Source organism: Pelophylax lessonae (assembly GCF_965119305.1).
Source record: "Pelophylax lessonae genome assembly, chromosome: 3".
NCBI lineage: Eukaryota > Metazoa > Chordata > Amphibia > Anura > Ranidae > Pelophylax > Pelophylax lessonae.
Genome location: NC_138770.1, coordinates 409,629,216 through 409,647,125, shown reverse-complemented (window position 1 = coordinate 409,647,125; position 17,910 = coordinate 409,629,216). Strand labels below are relative to the sequence as shown.

Here is a 17,910-nt window from a genome sequence, read left to right as displayed (position 1 = left end):
TTTCATGCCCTTTAACTGGTCGAAAAACAAAAGAACTGTCCAAATGACCGAATTTCTGCCGATTTTTCGTATAATGTATTGCCAGCATAACTCCTGTCAGTTTTTTTTTTTTTTTTTTTTTTTCTCGCCTTTATTGTCCTATTGGGGAGATTTACCTTCAATTCCTGTCCCATTGGGGAGATTTACCTTCAATTCCTGTCCCATAGCCAAACAGCTAGTGAGAGTAAATCCCTAAAAATTTGTGGAATTCCTTGGGAACCCCCAGGTCACCAGAACTAGTGTCCCTATTTAGTGTTCTGGGACAACCCAAAATTTAGGGTTTTCTTATACTTTCAATGATAATTGTAAACAATACAAATAGAGGTGAATGTCCCTAACGGGGGCACAGACAGCAAAAAAAAAAACAAAAAACTGGCAGATGTTCTAGTCCCTAATCCCTCTATCTGGGAAAAAAAAAATGTTTTGCCTTTTTGTTATATATTAACCCCAGTGCAAATAATTTGAGTGTACTAACACATGGCATCCAATAACAATTCAACTTTTATGAACCTATAACACCAAACGGAATCATAAGAGGGGTTTCTTATTGGGTACCATTACTTATTACATGCATCTATCATTATTCTTTGCATGACTTGTATTTTCTCTGTTTATGCAGATGAATGCATTGCATTTGCAGCCTTTACTGTTCTCAGGTTACCTCCCGCTGCTAAGCAACGTCTCTTGTCTATGTATGAATGATGAGGAGATATTTAGACACCCTAAAATTATCCTCTGACAGCAGGGATGAGGTTTGAAGGGTAGGAGTATGTACATCATTTCCATGTCTCCATTGATTTATGTTATATCCGCATTTTCTCAGACTGAAAATAGCTTTTTTTTTTTGGTGATTGACTTCATTGGGAATTTGCATTCTTTCTCACCTAGGGTTGATTATGAATGCTTTGTTTTGTTTTATTCATTTTATATATCGCCAACAATTTCCATAGAACTGTGGAGAACATCAACCATTCATAACATTTCCTGTCCCAGAAGCACAGCCAGTCTGTCCCTCCTACAATACAATCACACAAGCTCAGGCCAGTTTGGTTAGAAGTCATTATGATTTTGATTGTGGAGGAAAATATGGGGGTGGGGAACATTTTAGAAACCTTCATAAACAAAGTGAATCTTTAGGCACCATTCACATCTCAGCGTTTGGTTTTTTTGGAGCTTCGAAACTTCAAGCTACATAGGAGAAAAATAAATCAGTTCTTCTCTATGGAATTGGTTCACATCTCCACTCCGTCGCCTGAAGCCAAATGCCTAAAGCTTTTTTTGTAGCTCGAATTGGGCAAATTTGAGCATTTTGGCGTGTATTTCATTCCCATAGAAATAAATGGAAACGTATCATACCTGCATTTTGGTGCGCATTTGCGCAATCTTCTGCACAAATGAAAAAAGTTAAAAAAAATAGTAATATATGAATAAATCTGAAATAATACATTAAAATGAATGAATACTTTTTGGAAAAAAAAAAAAAAATGAATGAATAATCTGTAATGTTACAAAAATAACCCCTAACCTTAAAAAAAATTATAAATGTATTCTTATTAATAATAAAAAATACATAAACACCCAACCCCAAAAAATTAAAATGAATTACTATTACTATAATAATTTGTGTTGGGGTTAGGGTGTTTAGCTATTTATTATTTTTTTTTCCAGGGTTAGATGTTTGTTAGGGGTTAATTTTGATTACTTTTTACTCATTTATCGAATGCATTTATTATTATGATTATTTTTATTTATTTGTGTATTTATTTTACATTTATTTGTAGTAGTAGTAGTAGTAAAAGATGCTATGCTCAGATGTGAATGCAGCCTTACACAGAACTGAACCGAGTCTAAGGCCTCATGCACACTGGACATTTGTATAGCTGCTGTTTTTGGCTTCAGGCTTTTTTTCTTCTGCAGCCAGTAAACTCCCCAGAATGTTATCCTATGTCTCCATGCACACATGAGCTGTTTTAGCGTTTTTTGGCTGGGGCGTTTTTTCTAGCTTGTAAAAACCCCCAGAACTAGTGGAATTGAAGAAGAGTTTTTTCAGCTCTAACACTGAAAAACGTGGCTTTTCGGCATTTATGAGCATTTTTGAGCAATAAGCTTTTATGGAAGTATATGTTTGCTAAATAACGTTAGGGCAAAACTGATTCAAAACGAATTCTACTAACGCTACTGGCATTTTTTAACATCCAGTGTGCACGAGGCCTTAGGTGACAGTGCATTCGTAGAATTTTGTTTGAAAATGTTTGTTCCCTAACGTTCATTTTGATTTTCTAATTGTAAGGCCTCTTTCACACAGGCAGACTGTGCCAGTGGATCTGCCCGCTGATCCCTGCTGAGCAGGCGGATGCTTATGTAGAGCGCACACACACAGCCTGCTTTGGGGAAGTAGACAGGATCACCCTTAAGTGCCGGTTCACACTTGTGCGAGTGCCGGGTTCGCATGTAATATCGGAGCGCACTGCTCCGACATTACATGCGATCGGCTGTGCGGTGCGAGTTTAGCCATACAGTTTGTATGGCTAAATTCGCATCGCTCCCGCAGCAAACACGCACAGGAGGCATTTTTGCAGCCGCATCAGGATCGGATCGCACAGTGGTTCACACTTGTGCGATCCGATCCTGTGCGAACTGCACGATCGCACTGCGATATGCGATCAAACTGGGGGTGTCGTTAAGATTACATTGACACCCCCAGCGTATTGCATATGGCAGTGTGAACTGCCGGGGGTGCGTGTGCGATGCGGGAACAGGCTGCGAATTCGCAGCCTTCCCGCATCGCATAAGTGTGAACCGGCACTAAATATTATAATTAATATTACTTAAATAGACACACACCATCTGTTTGGATAAAAAACTTTATAGGCTGCGGCCGTTTATTATTTGTTTGAATAATAAATAATTTTAAAAACACAATAACAATCATAAACACAGTAAGGCCCCGTTCACATTGCCGCGATCCGACTTGGGGGGCGACCTCCGAGGTCGCGGTGCGAGCAGCGCGCCGCAACCTCGGAGCGGCCGCCACGGACTTCATAACATTGAAGTCTATGGCGGTCACCTCCGGGTCGCCCCAAAGAAGCTCCGGACCCTTTTTCTAAGTCGGAGCGACTTGTGTCGCTCCTATTAGAACGGGTCCGCAGCTTCCCTATGGAAGGCGACCTACGGCGACCTGTGAGGCGACCAGGTCGCCTTAGTGTGAACGGGGACTTACACACCCGATCACCACGATCCAGGCGGTAAATAAATAAAATACAAGATAAAATTTATCTAAATCCAAGTCATAAATATGCATGTCCCCCTTTGCATCATGCAAAGGTGACCCACAAATAATAAACTTTGGCCGCGACAGCCAAGGGAAGGGGGGGGGGGGAGAAATAGCTTCTAATTGTTTCTTCTGAGGTGGTCTGAGGAATAGGCGGCAGTGAGCCCCCTTAAATAGCCCTAAAAGGGGACCAGCCTAAACAAGTTAGCCCTTTTAGGCGGCAAATTCAAGCGGGAAGCGGTATAGAGGACCCAAATCTCCCCAGATACAGGGGAAATCGGGCGGGAAGAGACAGGGGACCACCTAATCTCCCCAAATACAAGCCCTTTGAGCGGGAAAACCGATAGCCTTTGAAAGCCAGGTCAAAAGTTAATTTGACCCTTGCCTCACAGACTATACCTATCTAACTAACTATAACCTAATACCCTATACTGCCCCATAAGGAAAAATGGTGGGCATATTTATGCCCTTTTTTCCTTTTATTCCTCTATGGATGGTCGGATGTAAATTAACTGCCGTCATCCAATCCAATCTACCAGACAGATGGGAAATGGATCCCCCATCCGTCTGTTTTGAGCGGATAGGATGGGATCTGATGTTGGTGGTTGTACACGGACACATGTTTCCAGATTGTCCGTACGGTCTGCCCGTGTGAAAGCCCTTAGTAAACTCAAATTGACAGTCCTTTTCAAGGAAATTTGAAGGAGCAGGATGAATTTTTTTTTTTTTCCCAGAACCTGACAGGGTATGTGGTTTTAATTTTGCGAAATTCTATTCATTCCAAAATGGATTCTTAAAAGCAAAGATTAAAAGTTCTTACAAAAGTCTACGAGTGTATGGCCAACTTTATTTGGAACTGAATCTTCTCACCTTGAAATGTTTGTTTGTTTTCTTGATCTACACAAAAGACTGGCCGTACGTAGATGGCTAAAATTTCATGCGACTCGGCTGGAATCTGAGCCTTGACCCTGTAAGCACCACCTAGCTTAATTTTAAAAAAAATCAACTGAGCCAGGTGGAAACTATCGACTAAACAGCGATTGCGCCCCTTCAGACGCAATCATTGGCAGCGGCGCTGTTTTCCGGCGAAAGTGAGTGCTTGAGAAATAGCTGGCATCGGAGATTTCTTCCATTCACATGGTTTACCATAAATAGTAGAATCAATTGATTGTCTGTTAGCCCGCATGCTGATTTAGAGAAAATAAAGTTGTATATGACTAGCCTAACTGCTCCATGGATATCAGACGGCCCCCATTGACAGCAATGTAGGGCACCAGGTTATCTCTGTTCGTATCTGCTCTATTAGTAGGTGGAAAAACAGTCAACTCATCCATTAATTTGCAATGTCGGTCACCCCCAAAAATTGTTTGATGTCCATTTGCTAGGCCTTTTTGTGCAGTGGTGTCTATACTGGTAGAGCCATATATATAATACCCATCCAGTTTATTATACAATTTTTTTAAAACCAGTAATCTACCCTAAGGGGTACTGCTTAAAATTTCAGGAATATCCGTTGAATATTAATAGAAACTGGGATTGCGTGCTCTACCAATCAACCATATGTGAAACAAAAAGTTCAAAAATAGTTTTCATTATGTAAAACCTGAAGTGTTTAGAAATCTGTACACATTTATGTGTAGCACTGCCCCCATAGGGACTGCTTGATATTAACTCTGTAGGTTCCCCCTGGTTACCAGCACCCCGCCATAATGTAAAGACAAGTCCTTGATTCTCCTTGGCTCACACTCCAATAATCAGTCTAGGGGTATTTGGTTGTTTTTGTGGTTTATTGTAAAATGGGGGCTAGGAGAAGGAAATAGTGGGATACTCCAACTTTAACTATTCACAGTGATTGAGGACCCCTACCTTCTCTGCTTTACTATAGATTTAGAACAGCCAGGCTGTTGATTCATCCTGCCACTTCGGATAAATGTGGATTAAGCCTATTATCCTTAAGATGACTTGGTGAACAACTAATTATCTTCTCTCCCTAGTATCCTCTCTCTCATCCCCTCTCTCCTCTTCGGCTGACACCCGTCCACTAACTGTCCTACTAGCAGGGGTGGCCCCCCTCAGGTCAGACCCCTTGACACAAATCCCTGTACTCATGATACTGTAGTCCCAGGGTCTCCAGTGTATCCCCTCTGTCAGCTCTCCTGGACCTCTGGGTTCAGCTCCTCTCCACCACTCCTCTGGCCCTCAGGACCACTTCCTGCGACCACATGGCACCTCTTCAGAGGAAGAGGCAGCCGCCCACCCCCCTCCCTCTGCTCTCCAGCCAAAGAACCTGCAGGACATGTGCTCCTGGCTTTTATTCAGTATCCCAGAATGCACTGAGGCGACCAATCACCAGGACTGTATCAAAAGCCCAGCACCTATTCCTCAGGTTTCCTCCCACTGACCAATATGCCTCCCTATTGGACCAGTGTGACACACTCTTCAGACTTAATGAATCGCATGCTGAGCGCAATGAGCAGACCTCACTTGCTCCCTGAGCAGAGAGCAATATAGATTTACCTGCATCTCCTCTGGTAAGCAGACAGAGCTCAAAACTATACTCTCTCACTAGCACCTACCTGAGGGTGCTACATATGATATTAGAGGTCTTTAATGTAGCATTAGGCTGGGTTCACACTGCTCCATCATGAAAGTCAGGCTGCATGCTGGGATAAGGGTTTGGTGTGGGTTTGGTGGGGGGGGGGGGGAGGCACCCCCCTTGTTTTTTTATTTATTTATTTATTTTTTTCTTAATACATTTTGCATTGCTAACATTGCCTCTGAGCACAAGTCGAATCAGTTAAGATGCTGATCTGACTTGGATGTGACTTCCATTCAATTCTATGGGCTAAAATTGGATAGAAGTCTGACCAAAGTAGTGCAGGAACCTTTTCCAATGTCGGACCAGTTAAAACTGCTCTTATAGAGTACCATTGATTTTTACATGTTGTGGCACATGTGCTCTCAAAGTCTGAGCGCATGTCACGCCAGCGTGAACCAGGCCTTTAATATTTTTTGTTTAATTAAACGGACCCCCAGGTGGTTCATGCTATAATGTGCTAGTTTGCGCTGCTCACTAACACATTATGGCAACTTACTTGTCCAATGTTCCCTCCAGCACTGTGCTGTCACTGATCCCCTGGGTCCTCCTGGGTGCTTCCATTTTCGTCTGGTCTTCCTTCTGAGTTCTGTCTGTTCAGCCATCTGAATGGACAGGCCAGCGAATGCACATGGGAGTCAGATTGTCATGCCACATGGTGTCGTAAATGTCTGCCGATCTGCCTGTGCGCAGCTCAGTGTACATGACAGCTGACAGGAAGGGGGAAGCATTTATGACAAAAGAGAAGTTCTATCATAAAAAAACCATGCTGGTCAGCAAGTTTAATATCCCTTTAAAGTAGAACTGAAGACCAACTTTCTTTTCTTTTTTTGGGTAAAGGAGGGTTTTCCTATTGAGGTTTTCCTTTACCTCTGGCTCCATAACCAAAACTGGAAATGCGAAGAAATCCCTACATTAGGGTCACCAAAACTATTGTCCCTATTGGAAGACTTTCCCTCTAATCCTGTTCTGGCAACAACCCAAAATGTTTGATTTTCTTTCACTGTCACTCTGAGCGCCGGTTCACACTGCAGCGACGCTACTTCGCACCGCGACCTCCGAGCCGCGACCTCGGAGCGGCCACCACGGACTTCATAACATTGAAGTCTATGGCGGTCGCCTCCGGGTCGCCCCAAAGAAGCTCCGGACCCTTTTTCTAGGTCGGAGCGACTTGTGTCGCTCCTATTAGAACGGGTCCGCAGCTTCCCTATGGGAGGCGACCTGCGGCGACCTGTGAGGCGACCAGGTCGCCTCACAGTTCGCCCTAGTGTGAACCGGCACTTAGTGATAACGGAAAACTGGACAGAGTCTGGGTAAATCTGCTTCTTAAAAATACGCTCATTGAGAATTTTTTTGTCAGACATGTAGCTAAATACATTTTGGCCTAAATGTATGACAAAAACTGGATATTTTTTAACTGTCAAGGTAGAAAATGTAAATTGTTCGCAAAATGTTCGCTCTTTTTTTTATTAATATCGAAAAAAATAAAAAGCGCAGAGGTGATCAAATGCCACCAAAAGAAAGCTCTGTTTGTGTAAATTTCGTTTGGGTACAGCATTGCACGACCGCGCAATTGTCCGTTAAATTCATGCAGTGCCAAGTTGAAAAAAAGTGGCCTGGTCATTAAGCAGTAAAATCATCCGGTCTTAAAGTGGTTAATGGGGGACACAGCAGTAAACACACACGTACACACACACGTACACACACACGTACACACACACGTACACACACACGTAAACACACACGTACACACACACGTACACACACACGTACACACACACACGTACACACACACACGTACACACACACGTACACACACACGTACACACACACGTACACACACACGTACACACACACACACACGTACACACACACACACACACACACACACACACCATTGGCTGTTGTAAAAGGGGTGCATGTTTTAATAAAGTTGAGAACTGCTGAGACTGTGAAATGCGGTCATGCTGTTTGGATCTCCTTCCATAGTAAATGTCAGCTATGTATTTGGCTCTTGGCCTTGTCCTCATTGGAGAAAGATTTATAGCGATGTTATTAGAAAAATCAGAACTTTTTGCAGTACCAGACTTGTGATGTAACCGTTATTTTGTTTCAGTTAATGATGCTTTAGCCGGATTTTGGATGGGGCACATAGTGATTGCGGTAGCTGCTGCATTCATCTTTAACACAAGGGAGTGTTGTTTCCATGGAAACAGAAAAGCTTTCATTAGATTGGCTGTTTTGAAAGAAGAAACTAAAGTCCAAGACATTGCTGAGTGATATGGAAGCCCAGACGCGTCTGCTCCTTATTTAAATGTAAATGATATATTTGGAAAGCTACACTGTACTTGTGTATTTATAGTTGGCTGGAGCCGCAGCAGTGACTTAGGATATGGCAGCACCGCATATGTGGATGAATACAACATCTGCGATATGTGGTTTGTATTATAGGTTACATAGGTAAGCCGTTCTGCTCTTTATAGCAGAAGTATGAAGAACAGACTGATGAGAAATATGTATTTTCCAGTGAAAATCTGCATTAGAGCTTTGACTACTGAAATCAGGCTACATCCCTTGAGAGATATAAACGTATGAAAGAGCCAAGGCAAAATATTAAATATGGATTAGAAATGCTGAGATAAAAATGCAGTCTCCTAATGAATGCAAATGCTGAGAATGTTTTTGCGTTTCAGCTGGTCTGTCAACATAATGTTTACCTCGGCCGTGGATAGGTCTAACCTCCAGTAGCCAGTGGGTGCAATATAGCACCAGTAGGCTTTTATATGGAGACGGAGATCATGTACTTCACTGTCAGTAATAGAACAGAATCCAGTTATACACTAGTTAAAATTATTAAAGCGAAGTTCTACCCTCAAGTGGAAGCTCGGCTTATCTGTTGCCCCCCCCCCCCCTCCTCCGCTGCCACATTTGGCACCTCGCGGGGGGAGCGGGTACCTCCTTTTTGACAAGTACCTGTCCCCACTTCCGTTGGACCTCGCTGTAGTGAGTTCCATCAGAAGTTTGGCCCCCTTCCTCCTTTCCCCACCGCTGGGCCATTCAGAAAGCGCAGCACATTAGGGAATCGGCTGTGGAGCCGCAAGGCTTCACTGTAAGATTCCATTACAGGCTATGCCGGCGGTGGAAACATCGGCTAGGGTGCCGACATTGCTGGATTCCAGAACAGGTAAGTGTCCTAATAGTAAGTCAGCAGCATTCATAGATCGTTATGAATGAAAGACACAGCTGTGCAGGTAGGACCCACGAAACGTGACATCAGGCCCTGTGTCGTGGGGGGGGGGGGGGGTCCTCTGTGCCAGCCTCCCTCCCCTTCCCTTGCCTCTTCTCTCCTCTAGTACAGGCTTTACTCTCACCCTGAATGTGGTTGGAACGTGTAACATGCAAAAACACACCAATAGGTGAACTTAGCCTTTAGAGGTCAAGTCCATCCATTGTTTTAAAGCCATAAACAGTTTGAATCTTGGGAGGTTCAGCATGAAACCGGTCAGGATTCGAATGATGTATAGGCAGGCTTGAATATACCCAAGTTGATTTATCAATAAGCTAGGGTACAACCAGCCTGCCGGATTTTACATGCGATTTATTTCTAGCCACTAGCAATGATCACTGTGTCCTCTTGGCAGGAACGGCACTCTCCCCCCACCCCCTTCCCAGCCGGGAGAACACAATGGCTCCATGGGAGGGATTCCCTTGTCAACACTGACTGTTTTGAATTTTGAAATTGAGCGATTGAAGTGCCCGTGGAGCCAGGCCTTCTCGCCCAACATCAGTGCCTGACCTCACAAATGCGCTTCTGAAAGATTGGTCAAAAATTCCCCTAGACACACTCCTAAACCTTGTGGACAGCCTTTCCAGATGAGTTAAAATTGAGCGATTTTAGAATGTTTTTATCTTTTTTTGCGTAGGTCTGGCCATGATCTAGAGATTTTTTATGGCTGTAGATTATACAATCTTCATTATATTTATTTGTGTGTGTGTGTGTGTATGTATATATGTGTGTATATACATATATATATATATATGTGTGTGTGTGTGTGTATAGAGTAAAACCTTGGATTGCGAGCATAATTTATTCCGGAAACATGCTTGTAATCCAAAGCACTCTTATATCAAAGTGAATTTTCCCATAAGAAATAATGGAAACTCAGATGATTCGTTCCAAAACCATTTATTCATTAATTGTTCAGTTTATGCAATGTGATCCACCAATGACAACCTCCACAAGGGGATGAGAAGCAAAATCCAGCAGTAGCTACAGAGAAGAGAGGCACCTCCTAAGTGTAGCAATATGGTTACAGTAATTCACACCTGAGCGTATTGTTTTCAGGTGTTTTTTTTTTTTTGGGGCTTTTTTCAGGTGTTTTTTCCAGGTTTTTGGAGGCAGGCATTGACATCTAACAAACGCCTGTAATCAGCCAAAACAGAAGCTCATGTACTTTTTTGAGCTTCTGGCGTTTTGCTTCAGGAGACAAAAAGCTCAGATGTGAACAGGGGCCATTGAAATTAATGGGATTTTGCTTGTTGGGCATTTTGAGACTGTAGAGATGAGCGTTTTACAAGCTGAAATACGCTCAGGTGTGAACAGGGCCTTAATGAACGTTCAACATTTAGCAACTCACATGGTTGATGATTAAACAAGCACATCTAAGTATGCAGGCATCTGGGGTAAAGCTGTCCAAATAGACCATCCTCCGCACCACTGGTTCTCACCACTATCAGTCTGCAGTCGTGACCGGGAAGACTACCCTGCAGTAGAGCGATCTGAAAGTGAGGCTTGAAGCGCTCGTGGAGGGATGACGTTGATGGCGGTGAGGAGGGTGGTCTATGTGGACCGCTTTCCCCCGGATGCCTGCATACTTAGATGTGCCTGTTTTAATCATCAACCATGTGAGTTGCTAAATATTGTACCTTCATTAAATGTAACCATAATGCTACACTTAGAGGCGACTCTCTTCTCTTTAAAAAGTTTGCTTGTCTTGCAAAACGCTTGGATTTAGGCTTAACGCTGGCCATACATGAGTCATTTTTATTCCTTTAACCAGTGGAATAAACAAAAGAAAATCCTTCCTGCATACCAGTCTTTAGAATACGCTGATCCGAACCACTGACGGTGCTGATCGAGAGGAAATTTTCTAACAGGATGGTTGTATACAAGTTAATTCATAGATGGACTTATGTACAACCAGCCTGCCCAGACATGGATGAAAGTTCTAGCCGATCCCTGCTTCCCAAATTCCAATCCATATTTGGCTAACCTAACCCTGCTGTATTGCCTAATAGCCGTCAGTATTCAAGCACTAGAACAGTGGTCTGCAAACTGCGGCCTGACCCTTTTGCTTGCCTGCCTTTATATGGCCCTTGGGGCTCTATTCTATCCACTGATATTAACAATGTAGCATAATCCCTGTCACTGACACCAGCAATAGTACACTGTTCATCACACTGACATCAGAAAAAGGGCACAATTCCTTCCACTGACCCCAACCGATGGGGTGCACAATTCCTTCGACTGACCCCAACCATGGGGCGCACAATTCCTTCGACTGGCACCAACCATGGGGCGCACAATTCCTTCCACTGACCCCAACCGATGGGGCGCACAATTCCTTCGACTGGCCCCAACCATGGGGCGCACAATTCCTTCCACTGGCACCAACCATGGGGCGCACAATTCCTTCGACTGGCACCAACCATGGGGCGCACAATTCCTTCGACTGACCCCAGCCATGGGGCACACAATTCCTTCGACTGACCCCAGCCATGGGGCGCACAATTCCTTCGACTGACCCCAACCATGGGGCGCACAATTCCTTCGACTGGCCCCAACCATGGGGCGCACAATTCCTTCGACTGGCACCAACCATGGGGCGCACAATTCCTTCCACTGACCCCAACCGATGGGGCGCACAATTCCTTCGACTGGCACCAACCATGGGGCGCACAATTCCTTCGACTGGCACCAACCATGGGGCGCACAATTCCTTCGACTGACCCCAGCCATGGGGCACACAATTCCTTCGACTGACCCCAGCCATGGGGCACACAATTCCTTCGACTGACCCCAGCCATGGGGCACACAATTCCTTCGACTGACCCCAGCCATGGGGCACACAATTCCTTCGACTGACTCCAACCATAGGCGCACAATTCCTTCCACTGACACCAAAAATAGGGCATTGTTCATTCCCACTATTTTCTAGTCCTGCTGGCCCTAGTCTGACCCCCTAAAGCCTGCAGGACAGTAAACTGGCCCTTTGTTTAGAAAGTTTAGAGACCCCTGCACTAGACAATGACAGCTGAATTCTGAGTCTGGTTACTCATTGATTACTTGAGTACATTGGGAGTCTGCATACATGATCCAATGCCTAGGCATTGTTCCTTTCGCTGTTTATACGAATCTTGGCTACTGTATCTTGGTTTACTGTTAAAAAGACTTTTATATTGCTTCTTCAACAGGAAATAGCCATTATCAGTTTTTAGATATGAAAAGTTGAGTCAGGCTATGTGTAGAGGACTGTCGAAATTAGGGGCCCACTTAAAAATCAACGGCATAGCCCAACCTTGGCCATACATCTTCTTCTTTAATATTAAGATGCCTAAGCAGAAAAGCACTGCTTTGTTCTTTACATATGTGGTTTGCATACTATGGGACACTAATGCAAGCAAAGCCCCATCTATTTGAAGTAGTGGGAGAAAAAAAAAGATTGTTCAAGGAGGAGGAAGGGTGTCACTTGACCTGTTTGAGGTCATAATAATTCCAGCTATGTCATGCAGTGTGCAGAAAGGGGACATTAGGTTTTCTTTTAATCTATATAAGGGCCACAATCCAGCCACCGAAACGTTAGTGCTCTGAACGATCTTTTTGTAAATAAAAAATCTTGACTTTCCTAAATGTACATGATCATTATATTGATTAGGGAATAGGTGCTAAAGGAAGACATCTCTGTACTTAAAGTAGCAACTGTAAGGAACATCCAACTCAATCGTTCACTTATTTCCACTAAAAAGTAGGACAAGGGCCTTTTTGGGACATTCTGATGGAATTCACAGAACACAGAGGTTGTCACCAAATCTGGTCCCCTTTTTTACTTTTATTTTATTTTGAAGCTTCTAGCAAGAGCTTTGTATTATATCACACTGGACCTTTCATTTGTGTGACTCTTATTTGAAAACTTTTATTAGTAAACCCCTATGTGCACTGCACATCTACAGTATCTCACAAAAGTGAGTACACCCCTCACATTTTTATAAATATTTTATTATATCTTTTCATGTGACAACACTGAAGAAATTACACTTTGCTACAATGTAAAGTAGTGAGTGTACAGCTTGTATAACAGTGTAAATTTGCTGTCCCCTCAAAATAACTCAACACACAGCCATTAATGTCTAAACCAATGGCAACAAAAGTGAGTACACCCTAAGTGAAAATATCCAAATTGGGCCCAAGGTGTTAATATTTTTTTTGGCCACCATTATTTTCTTGCACTGCCTTAAAGCGGTTGTAAACCCTATAAAAAAAAAAAAATAAAAAAAAAAAAACCTGCAAGACAAAGGCATAATGAGCTAGTATGCATCGCATACTAGCCCATTATGTTTAACTTACCTTAAAACGAAGCCCCGACACGGACCCCCGGACATCGATGCGGGCGCTGCCATGGTCCCTCGTCGTCTCTTCCGGGTTCGGCGGCTCCGACGCGCTGATTGGCCGGAAGAGACTGCTCCAGCGCGCTGATTGGCCGGAGCCGCGATGACGTCACTCCCGCGCATGCGCGCGGGAGTGATTTTTCCGGCAAGCTCCCGGCAAGTTAATTGAAGGTCCCCCCGGACCTTCAGAGCGCATGCGTCGCTCGCGCGAGCGGCTGCATGCACTGTAAATATCTCCTAAACCGTGCCGGTTTAGGAGATATTATTTGTACCTACAGGTAAGCCTTATTATAGGCTTACCTGTAGGTAAAAGTGTCAAAAAGCGGGATACTAGAGTTCTCCAGAGTTTCACAGGTTGCCACTGGAGTCCTCTTCCACTCCTCCATGACGACATCACGGAGCTGGTGGATGTTAGAGACCTTGCACTCCTCCCCTCCACCCCTTGCTTGGCCAGTCCATCACCTTTACCCTCAGCTTCTTTAGCTGGGCAGTGGTCGTCTTAGAGGTGTGTTTGGGGCAGTTATCATGTTGGAATATTGGCCTGCGGCTGCTCAGTCTCCATAGGGAGGACATCATGCTCTGTTTCAGTATGTCACAGTACATGTTGGCATTCATGGTTCCCTCAATGAACTGTAGCTCTCCAGTGCCGACAGCACTCGTGCAGCCCCAGACCATGACACTCCCACCACCATGCTTGACTGTAGGCAATACACACTTGTCTTTGTACTCCTCACCTGGTTGCCGCCACACACGTTTGACACCATCTGAACCAAATAAGTTTATCTTGGTCTCATCAGGCCACAGGACATGATTCCAGTAATCCATGTCCTTAGTCTGCTTGTCTTCAGCAAACTGTTTGCGGGCTTTCTTGTGTATCATCTTTAGAAGAGGCTTCTTTCTGGGAAGACAGCCATACAGACCAATTTGATGCAGTGTGCGGCGTTTGCTCTGAGCACTGACCGGCTGACCCCCCACCCCTTCAACCTCTGCAGCAATGCTGGCAGCACTCATATGTCTATTTCCTAAAGACAACCTCTGGATATGACGCTGAGCATGTGCACTCAACCTCTTTGGTCAATCATGGCGAGGCCTGTTCTGATTGGAACCTGTCCTGTTAAACTGCTGTATGGTCTTGGCCACCATGCTGCAGATACGTTTCCATGAAAGGGCAAGAAAAGAGCTCATAGTGTTTGATCTTGTATTGTTGCCTTATTTTACTTGAGTTCTGTGAGTGAATTTGCTTTTGCCTAATAAATAGTTTCAAAATTTAATACACTGAGCTCTTTTCTTGCCCTTTTGTGGATCCTTCCCTAATCGGACGTATTGATCCTATCTGTATGCTGTGTGGAGTCCATTGAGCAATCTCTAGCCATGCTGTACTTTTTCCCATTACTGGTGAAAGTGCATTTGATCATTGTGAGAACAGTGATCCCCTTCTTCTGGTAAGCAGCAATGTGCTTCATGTGGTGGTGGTGTAGCATTCTTGGATCACCTGTTGTTGGCTTGCTCTTCACACACAGAGGTGGAAGAATCTCAGTTTACATCAGACACTGTCATGGACTTTTTATTTCTATTTTAAGCGCTGCATTTTATCTATTTATTGTTTTATTACTTGTAATCTATGCTAGCTGCCATTTGACTGGGAGGCGCGGTTTTCTTGTATTTGATCTTATAGCCTAGGCCATCTTTATGAAGAGCAACAATTCTTTTTTTCAGATCCTCAGAGAGTCCTTTGACATGAGGTGCCATGTTAAACTTCCAGTGACCAGTATGAGCGAGTGAGAGCGATAACACCAAATTTAACACATCTGCTCCCCAATCACACCTGAGACCTTGTTACCCCAACGAGTCACATGACACCAGGGAGGGAAAATGGCTAATTGGGTCCAATTTGGACATTTTCACTTAGGGGTGTACTCACTTTTGTTGCCAGCGGTTTAGACCATAATGGCTGTGTGTTATTTTGAGGGGACAGCACATTTACACTGTTATACAAGCTGTACACTCACTACTTTACATTGTAGCAAAGTGTCATTTCTTCAGTGTTGTCACATGAAAAGATATAATTAAATATTTACAAAAATGTGAGGGGTGTACTCACTTTTGTGAGATACTGTATTTTTTTTAAAGGTATGTGATCATTTACCTATTCACATTCTCTGTTTCCAGGTACAGACTTCCCCTCACCAGGGTGGCTCTCGGGTTCATTGTGGCATTCTTCAGTTGCTTCACCCAGTGGCAGAAGTAGCCACACACGAAGACACAGCATTACATCTGACAGCGGAGATACTGGGATCGGAACCTCCTGTTCAGACAGTCTGGAAGGTGAGTGCGCACACACTTCTTCTTTTAGTTAGGTACCATGGGGGCAAATCAGTAATGCTTTCATGGCACATTTCTGGCAGTTTGTATGTAGTTGTATGCCTTGTGCCAAATTCATGATAACCCTGCAACATTTTCGTTGTTAGTACCGATACGTGCGTAAAAAATTCAAGTAGTTATTTGCAACACTTTTACTCTATAGCACTATTGTTGCAACAAAAATGCAAAGAAATTCCACTGTATCAGTGATGAGGAGAGTGGAGGTAAATAAACCTCTTCTATGTTGGAGAGAATTGTTAGTAGTGTCATATATGCAATGGTTGTCACATCTTCGAGACAGCTTTGTAGCAAAATTAGTCTTTAAAGTGGAGCTCCAGTCTGTAAAGAAAAAAAAAAAAAATAAGACAGCAGCTACAAATACTGTAGCTGCTGAATCTTAATAGAATGCTTACCTGTCAAGGGATCCTGTGATGTAGGTAGCCCAAGCTGATTCGTCAGTTAGCTTCAGGTGCAGATGCCAGCATTGTAAGTAAGGAAAAGGGGCGGTGAAACCTGCAGGCTTCACAACCAGTTTCCTACTGCCCATGCGTGAATCGCACTGCTCTTTCTGGATGGTCCCGGTTTATCTTGGTCTCATCATACCATGGGACATGATTCCAGTAATCCATGTCCTTAGTCTGCTTGTCTTCAGCAAACTGTTTGCTGGCTTTCTTGTGCATCATCTTTAGAAGAGGCTTCCTTCTGAGACGACAGCCATGCAGACCAATTTGACGCAGTGTATGGCATATGGTCTGAGCACTGACATGCTGACCCCCCACCCCTTCAACTTCTGCAGCAATGCTGGCAGCATTTCTTTTCTAAAGACCTTCAGAGCTGCTTCCCTACCCCATCAGATTTCCCTACCTACGTAATTTCCGGTTGAGATCAGCTGTGGATTCGTCATGCAGCAGCTTGTAGCCGCGTCACACGTCCTATTGAGCATGCGCAGAATAGGTAGGGAATTTTGATAACATCGTAAGGTGGTCAGGCAAATGTCGTAGTGTGCATGCGCACCAACGGGTCGGGCAGCGGGATCTCTTATAACAAACATCCATCCGATCTCCATGCCCCACACTGCGCCGACCCGACAATGAGACAGTGGGCGTGCGCGGGTGGATAAGGAATAGGATTGTCCCATTGTCGGCTCGGTGCAGTGTGTGCCATGGAGATCGGATGTATGTTTGTTATAAGAGATGCCGCTGCCCGATCCATTGGTGCGCCTGCTCATGTGTAGTAGGATTTGTGCCTCACCCCTTACGATGTTTTCAAAATTCCCTACCTATTCCACGCATGCGCAGTAGGGCGTGTGACGCGGCTACAGCTGGTGCATGACGAACCGGCACCGGAAATGACGTAGGTAGGGAAATCTGATGGGGTAGGGTTCTCTGATAGAACACCGGATCTTGCCGGAAAGTGAAACTTCCGCGCGCATGCGCGGGAGTGACGTCATCACGGCTCCGGCCACTCACTGCGCCGGAGCTGCCGAATCCGAAGAGATAACGAGGTAGCATGTCAGCTCCCACAGCGGTGTCCAGGGGGCGTTGTCGGGGCTTCGTTTTATGTTAAGTATTTCATTATCGGCTAGTATGCGATGCATACTAGCTCATTATGCCTTTGTCTTGCAGGGTTTGTTTGTTTTTTTTCAGTATACAACCGCTTTAAATGGTATAGGGTAGATGCTCTGACATGACATACATTTTGGGAGATTCCAGTTACGCTATAGAATACCTCTGTTGGTTTTTAAAGGATAAGTCCACTCTAAAACTAAAATCCCTGCATCTATAGATCTCCACATTCTAACACTAACCTATCTAGCCCTGTAAAGAAGAAATCGGTATAACTTTTTTGAAACCGATCCGACCCAATCGCACGGGTCAGGACACAGCCGACAACGGCTGTGAAATGAATGGGAAGTGACGTCACCGATAGACGTACTTTGGGACTTCCGTTATCGGCTGTGTCTTCTGCACCTATCTAT

General features: G+C 44.2%; 1 protein-coding gene across 5 annotated transcripts in view; it reads left to right on the top strand.

The window, feature by feature from the left end:
• CEP85L (centrosomal protein 85L) overlaps nt 1-17,910 on the top strand; it is a 347,939-nt gene that overhangs the window by 126,826 nt on the left and 203,203 nt on the right. For all 5 annotated transcript variants that reach the window (XM_082251204.1, XM_082251206.1, XM_082251205.1 and 2 more), the window contains exon 2: nt 15,741-15,896. In XM_082251204.1, the coding sequence (XP_082107330.1) occupies nt 15,741-15,896 (156 nt within the window). The remainder of the gene's footprint in view (nt 1-15,740; nt 15,897-17,910) is intronic.